This window comes from Cystoisospora suis (assembly GCF_002600585.1).
Source record: "Cystoisospora suis strain Wien I chromosome Unknown contig_5688, whole genome shotgun sequence".
Classification (NCBI taxonomy): domain Eukaryota; phylum Apicomplexa; class Conoidasida; order Eucoccidiorida; family Sarcocystidae; genus Cystoisospora; species Cystoisospora suis.
In genome coordinates, this window is record NW_027158478.1 from 1165 (window position 1) to 9546 (window position 8382).

General features: G+C 49.4%; 3 protein-coding genes across 3 annotated transcripts; all 3 read left to right on the forward strand.

Annotated features, from left to right (window-relative positions):
- Positions 1-221: 221 nt before the first annotated feature.
- Positions 222-862, forward strand: CSUI_009490 (uncharacterized protein; the record flags this gene model as incomplete). Its single annotated transcript, XM_068069606.1, has 1 exon — positions 222-862. A coding segment is annotated over one exon (432 nt), but the record flags the coding sequence as incomplete, so codon positions are not given.
- Positions 863-2158: 1296 nt separating this feature from the next.
- Positions 2159-5033, forward strand: CSUI_009491 (uncharacterized protein). Its single transcript, XM_068069607.1, has 2 exons — positions 2159-2982; positions 3286-5033. The coding sequence occupies exons 1-2, from the start codon at positions 2454-2456 to the stop codon at positions 3726-3728; spliced, it is 972 nt and encodes a 323-aa protein (XP_067918418.1). The 5' UTR covers positions 2159-2453; the 3' UTR covers positions 3729-5033.
- A 1333-nt stretch (positions 5034-6366) lies between these two features.
- On the forward strand, positions 6367-8174 carry CSUI_009492 (uncharacterized protein). The gene is made up of 2 exons (XM_068069608.1): positions 6367-7256; positions 7454-8174. The coding sequence occupies exons 1-2, from the start codon at positions 6719-6721 to the stop codon at positions 7885-7887; spliced, it is 972 nt and encodes a 323-aa protein (XP_067918419.1). The 5' UTR covers positions 6367-6718; the 3' UTR covers positions 7888-8174.
- The last annotated feature ends 208 nt before the right edge of the window (positions 8175-8382 follow it).

The following is an 8382-nucleotide window of genomic DNA, read 5'->3' on the forward strand; positions in this document are numbered from 1 at the left end:
AGAAAGATAGATTCCGAATCGGATAGTTGAATATGTACACGTACATGGTTCTTCTTCGCAAAAATAGGTATGTATTCCAAACACTCGACAGGTGACCGATTGATTCCATCGCTTTAGGTGAGCTACATGTCACCATAGAATTTGATGATACTCTTCTCACTCTGAGCTGTGCCTCTCCCTTCCTGCTGTCTGACGGACTTGTTCTTAATACAGATGTGTGCGCTATCGACAAGGTCCTGACATATTCTCTTGGCAAAGCGAACCCGGCCGCCAGCTTCAAGTGCCCCGACGGCGCAGTGTCTTCGAAGGCCTTCGCGGTCAGTAACGGAGCATGCACCAAGACCGAGAAGGAGACTAATGCTGTTAAACTGGCTGGGCCTGAGACAGCGACCAAAGAATATCAACTTACTGTTGGGCAGCTCCCAAATCAGGCAGAGCAGTTATGCTATAAATGCACTTATACCGGCGTGCCGACGGTAGAAAACAATACGAAGACGGAAGAGCGGACCTGTTCTGTCATAGTTAATGTGGAGGCAGCAGCATCCACTACTTCGACGGTGACGACAACGAGCTCAGCTCGATCTATCCTCATGACCTCTGGCCTGATGAATCTCCTCATTGCTATGTTTCTTACCGTCGGTTCTTTCAACTGACTGACCGATAGGCAGCCTGCATTGTTAGGCAATAGATATCTCATTCTCCTAACTTGTTTTTCTGGACTGACATGTCAGGCTGACGATGACGAAGATGAAGCAACACGCTCTCGCAGCTGCTACTGTGAGAAGACAGGGCGGGGAAAAGCGGGTCCATTGTGAGAACGACTTTGTGATATGCGACCTCTGTTGGTCTTTTTTTGTGGGACAAACTACTTACTAGCAGCTGGTGCCAGTGTCAGTGGTCTTCACAGTGAGAACGGACCGACTCACTAATCTGATTTCAGGCCTCCTCCTCATCTAGAACAGAAAACAACTTTCTCCTCCCCCGTTCTTACCCAATAGAGAGATAGCAGACTAAAGTCGCGTAACACGAAACTGAAGTCGGAATGTCGCGAAGCGGAGGTTGTAGAGATCTCCAGTAACAGATTATTCAATGGAGCATACCCTTGCCGTACAGCTACAATAGTCTCGGCAAGCTGAGGCCCAGCAGCCATCGTAATCTGTGCGTGTGAAGGTCATTGCTCCGGAGAGCATCTTATTTCGGAGTTGTCGACCTTTGTTACCTGGATGACAATACTCGATTAAGAGATGTCGACGGAATCCGGCAATTGAGCTCCTCCGACAAATTCTATGTGTTATAGCCTAGCTTTCTTCTTACGTGGAAAAACGTCTCGCCGGGTACTGTTTCATACGGAATCAGTTACCGACTCTAGAAGAGAAAAGAGAAGAGGGTGACCCTAACTCCTAAACCACAAGAATCAAAGGAACCGTGTATGGTCTAAAAACGTGCGGAGATTCAAGTGATCGGGCAGGCCAAAGAAGAAATTGAATCCTGAGTGAATTGCTGGGGGCGATAGTTTCAGAAATTTTGTCAGGTGTCAGAATAGTTTGGAGTGTTGGGGGAAATAAGATCATGAGGAGGTGTCCGAGAGTGAAAAGAGCTGAACGCGACAAGTCGCAGCCTACGATTGATGTAACAGTCGCTGAATGGATAGATGAAGGGATAAAAGTAGATAGGTGTAGGCATAAGGCTAGCTATATATGTATAAATACTTATATATGTATACCCACTCATCGTATATGTACATGTAGACTTCACTCTGAATGCCGTGCTCATCTTGCTTCCGTTTCATCCCTCGTCGCTGTCTTCCTCGACCATTCTATCCATGTGATCAGTGAAGTGGGAAGGAGCCCGCCAGGGTCCTTTGCCGGCCCACGCGTTTTCTTCTCTTCGTTTTCTCCTTTTCCTTTTTTCCAGTTCTACTGTCTGCGTGCCGAGAATCGACAGCGCTCGTTCAACACTTGCTTGGGCCACCAGCGCAAGAGGTCTGGGTGCATCCGTAGCTAGCTAGCTAGCCACGGTGGGCATCAAAGTCCCGTCTCAACTAGCTTGTCGGCGGCGTGCATGTGGTCCCTCACGTCCGCTTCCTCTCCACGTTACGCCGCTGCCTTCCCCAGCAACTGTCTCTCACCTACAAGCTGCCTTCAAGCCCTACTGTAAGATTGTGTCGCCTTTTTTTCCTTTTCTTGGTGTCTCCAGTTGAAGGCGTGAACGGGTGAAAACAGAGAGTAGTCTCTTGCCTTTGGAGGCGGGATAACACCCGTCTATTTGAAGTCAATCAGGCACGGAGTTTCTCAACCTGACGCAAATAATCGGGGTGCCCTCTTGGTCCTTTTGTCTTTTTCACCGTAGGGCAGCGAGTTAGGTACTAGGACTGGTTCCGAAGCAGGCAAACGCTTGAGCGGGGTATAGTCATACCAAGTGTTTTGTATTCTTCGCAAAGTCTTTTTGTCGCGATGAAACTCGTTTCTGTTTGTCTCTCGTCGGCAGTCGCCGCATTGGCGACCACAACTTCCGCAGTGTCTGCCGGGGGAGCAGATGTCGCAGCGTTGTTTAGCCGCAAATCGAATTTGAGTGAGGAGGGAAACCATCAGCTCCAAGCGGATCCTAGGAGACTTTCTGGAGAGACGAGCGTGACTTGCAAGGACGCGTCTAAAGTTGAAAGGACAGATCTAACTGCTACGTTCAGCGAGGCGAAGTTGCAAGCGTCGTTTACATGTGGAGGCACTTATGTCAATGGACTTCTTCCGAGAGAGAAGGCTACCCAGTGCTTTCGGGGGCCGACGGAAACCGCAGGAGTCGAAATTTCTAGTGTACTTGGAGTAAATGGCAAAGTGTCGACTTCCGGTAACACACATACTGTGACTCTACAGAAGATCCTTGATGACAAGCGAGACCAAAAAATCTACTACCGATGCACAAGCTCTAAGGGCGCCGATCAGGATTTCTGCCTCGTAACTCTGTCGTTGCCTAAGATAGGTCCGAGTAAGTACTCTACAGGGAGGATTGTACATATAAAGCGCAATTGTCAGTTTAGCTCGCTCGCTCTACGTCATGCGAGGCAGTATGTGGAAGAGTGAGATAAGACAGAAAGATAGGTTCAAAAGGGTTAGCTATCTAGATCGACGGAAATTCTCGGAAAACTAGGTATGTTGTTTCAAACACACGGCAGGTGACTGGCTGACTGATCCCACCAATTTTGCTTGAGCTACATGTCACCTCAGAATCTGATTATCCTCCCTCTCAGCTGCGCGTTTTCTTGCCTGTGCGAATTCTATCTTTATACAGATGAGTGCGCTATCGACAAAGCTCTGACATTCTCTCTTGGAAAGACGGCGTCGAGTGCTAAATTCAAGTGCGCCGGCGGCCAAGTGTCCTCGACAGCCTTTGAGGTCAGTAAAGAGGGAATGTGCACCAACGTCCAGAAGCAGACTAAAGCTGTAAAACTGGCTGAGGTGGGTACGGAGACCAAAGAATATCAACTTACGGTTGACGAACTCCCAAACCAGACAGAGCAGTTATGCTACACTTGCACTTACACCGACGTGCCTTCCCTACAAGACAATAACCAGACAACAACGAGAACGTGTTCTGTTATAGTTACTGTAGAGGCAGCAGCATCCTCTACCTCGACAGCGACGACAACGAGCTCAGCTCAATGTATCCTCACGACCTCTGGAGCGATGAATCTCTTCGTCGCTATGTTCCTTATCGTCGCTGCTTCCAACTGAATCACCGGTACATAGCCTGCCTCCTTAGACAATGGAGACCTCTTCCTGACTTTTTTTATATATTGCAGCCACTGCTGTGACAAGGCAGGGCTGGGAAAAACAGGTTCAGTAGAACCGGCTCTGTGATATGCATCATCTGCTGCCTTTTCTGTGGAGCAGACTACCTACTACTCGATGGTCTTATGGCCTTGGCAGTGAAACGGAACGACTAGCGAACGACAAGCCAATCCATTTTTGATTCTTTTCGTATGGGACAGAAAAAGTCTTTCTCCTCTTTCCGTCTTCCCCAACAGACAGACAGGTAGATAAGGCAGATTGACAATAGATAAGATGAAACTGAACTGGAGAAAAGTAGCGAAGCGGGAGGCTTATGAAGCTATGACATCTCCGCCCCAAGAAGTATTTCAGACTGCCTACCCCCTCATACCCATACCGTGTAAGTATAGCAATACTCTTAGCAGTTAACGTCCAGTAGTCCCTAAAATCCATTTGCGTCTCAAGCTCTCGATACTTTCCTTGTTTATTCACGACAAAACTTCAAGAGATGCAGACGCGGAGTCCGGAAATCACGGGACTGAGCGCCTCTGTGAGATTCCATACTATAAAAGCCTAGCTTTCTTCCTACGTGGAATAATCTCACGCCTGGTTGAGTTTCATGCAGAATCAAGTATGGATTCTAGGGCGCAAGGAAAAGAAGTCAAAGAAAAACCAGAAGAAACAAATGAAGCGCCTGTATTCCGAAAATGTGCGCAGATGATGAGGATTGAAATGGTGAGGAAGAGCAAGGAAGAAAGTGCCAACCGACTGAATTGTTGATGATGGTCTCAAGATTCTCCTGATATCGGCAGCCTGGAATGTTGGCAAAAGCAGGATCAGTTGAGGATGTGTATGAGAGTGAAGAATATTGTTAGGGTTGAGCGTGACAAGTTGAAGTTTACGCTAAAATTGTTGAATGAGTGGATAAAAGTAGATAGATATAGGCAGAAAGATAGCTATACATACACGTACATACGTATATCCTTGCACTATACATGCACATGTAAATTTGCCGCGGACCTGACTATGGTATGCTCAAGGCGAGCACAGTGTGTTGAACAGGAAAAAGAATTTTCGGAATTCCTGTTATCGGTGTTTTCTTGGAAAGAATATCTTCTGCTCTTTCTCTCTTCTTCATCAAGGACGGTAGGTAGTCTGTGTGGAAGACGCCCGCTGTCCCCTCTGGCTGTTTTGTTTTGCTTCCGTCGCTGATCACTCGCACTCGGAGTTGTCTCCTCTCTACTGAACCTTCCCTGTTCGCTCTCCCTCTTTTCTTGTCACTGCATCTGGATGTGTTTCAAAGACACCACCCAAGGCCGTTCTTTGCCAGGGGAGGGCCTCTGCCTTTCCGCGCTTTCTTCTCTGCTTTTCTCTTCTCTGGTTGCAGACTGCCTGCCTGGTGGCTGACATTCCGCAGCAACCGTCCGACCCTTGCTTGGTTCACCACCTGGATGAGAGGTCCCTGCATCAGGCGTCACTAGTGTTAGCTTACACGGGAATGTTTCCTTGTTCACGAGTGCCGGTGGGTCCGTACTGCGTCGCCACGCGGGGGCAATGTGGATTTTTACTCAGATTCAACCTGGGTTCCAGGTTTATTCGATTCGGGCCAATGAGAGTAGCCGCAGTAGATAGTTCCGATTCCCTCCACGGCAAGCAGGCCACCGTTGAAGGAGGACGAACACTCACTGGCAGTCTCTCTCCTAGACTTGCCAAACCGTTGCTCACCCGTCGCGAACCACCATCCGTCCGGGTGTCGCTACTAGAGCAGGGGCGCCACTCCCTTGTCACAGGCTACGCGCTAACGGATATGTGGTTGCTCTACGACCGTGTGAGCTTCCGACAATCCTCCGCTGCTTTTACTGGCAACTTCCCTAGTCGCCACCCTCATGGCTCGCGCTTCTGTGAGTCGGGACAGGAAGAAATGGCAGATACATCTTATAGCTACAACACTGTACAACTGGGTCCATCACAGAATGCGAACAGTAATCGGAGAATCTCGAGCTGCCTTTGGCACGGTCCTTAGTTGAGATCACTTTGACGAGTGTCATCCTGGCAGCTCGGCCCTGCTGGACTACCCCGCACCGTCATACCGTCAGCGCTTCAGTATCCCCATGGCGTGTCGGCACTTGGGCGCTATACTGCGCTGTTGTACATGATGAGCTCCCGGGTGTTTGCGTCGGCGCTCTTGGACTACTCGTCTTCCGGGAGTTTCCTTGCTTCAATTTGCCGAGTGTCGTCGTGGCAGCTCGGCTCTGTTGGACTACCCGAACCGTCATACCGTCAGCGCTTCAGCGTCCCATGGGGAGAGAGTGCCAGTTAGTGTTGGTCCTCCAACGGTCGCCTGCTTGTCGCGGAGGGAATCGGAACTATCTACTGCAGGCTAGTCTTAATGGAGCGAACCGAATCAACCTGGGACCCAGGTTGATTCCGAGTAAGAATCCACATAGCCTCCGCGTGGCGACACAGTACGAACCCACCGACACACGTGAGCGAGGAAACGTTCCCTTGTACGCTAACAACAAGCGAGCTACGCTGGTCTTAGGAGTCCCCTGCCTTCTGCGCTAGTCGGCGCATGCATGCGGTGTCTATCGCCCGCTTCTACTCCAACGACAACCTCGCCGGTGTCTTTCTCACAACTGACTCTCATCTGTATGTTCCGGCCACGCTCTCCCGTCAGGTTGTTGTATCTCTTTTCTGGGATTCTCCGGCTTGACGCACGAAAGGCTGAGAATAAAGGGCAGCCTGTTTTACTCTCAGGCAGTCTACCCTTCGATTTGACCTCAGGGAAGGACTCCATTTCTCGAATTGGTAGGAATATCAGTGCGGACTTTATCCTCTTTCCTCTCCTCGGGGGAAGTAAGGGCGCCAGTTTAGTTAGCAGGAGTGGTTTGTGCCGGGCAGGTGAGCGCTACAGCGTGAGCGGTCTTGACACGTGTTTCTAAAGTCCTCTCGCAATGAGGTTCAGTTTTATTTGTTTCTCATCCGCTATCGCCGCACTGGCGATCAAAACTCCGGCAGCGTCGGCCGGAGCGACAGATGCGACAGCGTTGCGTGAGGCACAAATGAATTTGAATGAGGAGGGAGACAATCCGCTCCAAGCGGATCCCCGGAGACTTTCTGGCGGGAACGCTAAAACTTGCAACGTGGCGTTTGCATCTGAGCCGAATCTGACTGCTACGTTTAGCGAGACGAAGTTGCAAGCATCGTTCACTTGTGGAGAAACGTATAACAAAGGATTTGTTCCGGAGTTCACTCAAGACACCAATACCATCAAGAAGTGCTGCGCTAACCCACAAGATGATACTGGGGCTGAGATTGCTGAAGTACTTGGAGTACAGGGCAAAGCAGTGAAGGACAACCAGACAGTCACGGTGACCCTCCAAAAGATTCCTGACAACAAGCGAGGAAAAAGCATTTACTACAAGTGCAGGAAAACCGGCGTTTCGGACGTCTGTCTCGTAGCTTTGGAGTTGCCTCCTGCAATAGGCGAGAGTAAGTCATCGACACCCAAGAAAGTTGCCAGTCTAGCTCCTTCGCCCTACATCACTTTTCAAATGTAGGTCAGACACTTCCGTGGATTCACTGACATCGCGTGGAGTGAGCTACACGCCACCATGAAACCTAATTATCCTGTTTCACTGCATTCTGATCCTCTCTCTGTTGCCCGTGGGAATTTTTTCTCCGTTCAGATGACTGCGCTGTCGACAAGGTTGTCACAATCGCACTTAACCAGATGGTTTCGAGCGCTGACTTCAAGTGCGTCGGCGGCAAGATGGACCTGGAGCCCCTCGAGGTCACTAGCGGGAACTGCTCCAACAAGAAGAAAACAACCAATGCTGTAAAAGTGACTGAGGTGAAGGCACAGACCGAATTCAGAGTTACTGTCGACCAGCTCCCAAGTCACACAGAGCAGCTATGCTACACTTGCAGTTATGCCGAAGTGCCTTCGGTTGAAGATACCCAGACAACAACGAGGACATGTTCTGTTATAGTTACCGTAGACGGAACAGAATCCTCTACCTCGACGGAAGCGACAACGAGCTCAGGTCGATCTATCATCATGACCTGTGGAGCGATGAATCTCCTCATTGCTATGTTTCTTACCGTCGGTGCTTTCAGCTGACTAACCGTCAGGTAGTCTGCCTTGTTAGGCAATAGAGATCTCATGCTCCTGACGTTTTTTCTTAGACTGACATGTCAGGACGACAAATAGGATGATGACGGGAAGCGCTCTTGCAGCTGCTACTGTGAGAAGGTAGGGCGGGGAAAAGCAGGTTTTTGTACAACCCACTTTGTGATATGCGGCATCTGTTACTTTTTCTTGTGAGACAAACCTACCTATTACCAGGTGGTCTCAGTGATCTTGACATTGGGAACGGAAGGCCGAACTAATCCAGTTTCAGTCCTGCTCCTTATTTAGAACAGAGAGGCGCTGTCTCTTCTTCCGTCCTTACTCAATAGATAGATTGATAGATAGGCAAATTCAAGACAGATAAGATGAACCTGAACTCGAAAAGTAGCGAACCGAGTTGCTCACGAGGTCTCCAGTGACAGATTTCCCAATGTACCTGCCCCCTTATTTTCTTGCCGTATAGCAATAACAACAGTCTTACCAAGT

Excerpts from the sequence above, each read along its gene's own strand:
- CSUI_009491 (XM_068069607.1), top strand. The coding sequence starts at position 2,454 with ATGAAACTCGTTTCTGTTTGTCTCTCGTCGGCAGTCGCCGCATTGGCG. Across the intron at positions 2,983-3,285 it reads GTTGCCTAAGATAGGTCCGA|ATGAGTGCGCTATCGACAAA; the intron begins GTAAGTACTCTA and ends ATCTTTATACAG.
- CSUI_009492 (XM_068069608.1), top strand. The coding sequence starts at position 6,719 with ATGAGGTTCAGTTTTATTTGTTTCTCATCCGCTATCGCCGCACTGGCG. Across the intron at positions 7,257-7,453 it reads GCCTCCTGCAATAGGCGAGA|ATGACTGCGCTGTCGACAAG; the intron begins GTAAGTCATCGA and ends TTCTCCGTTCAG.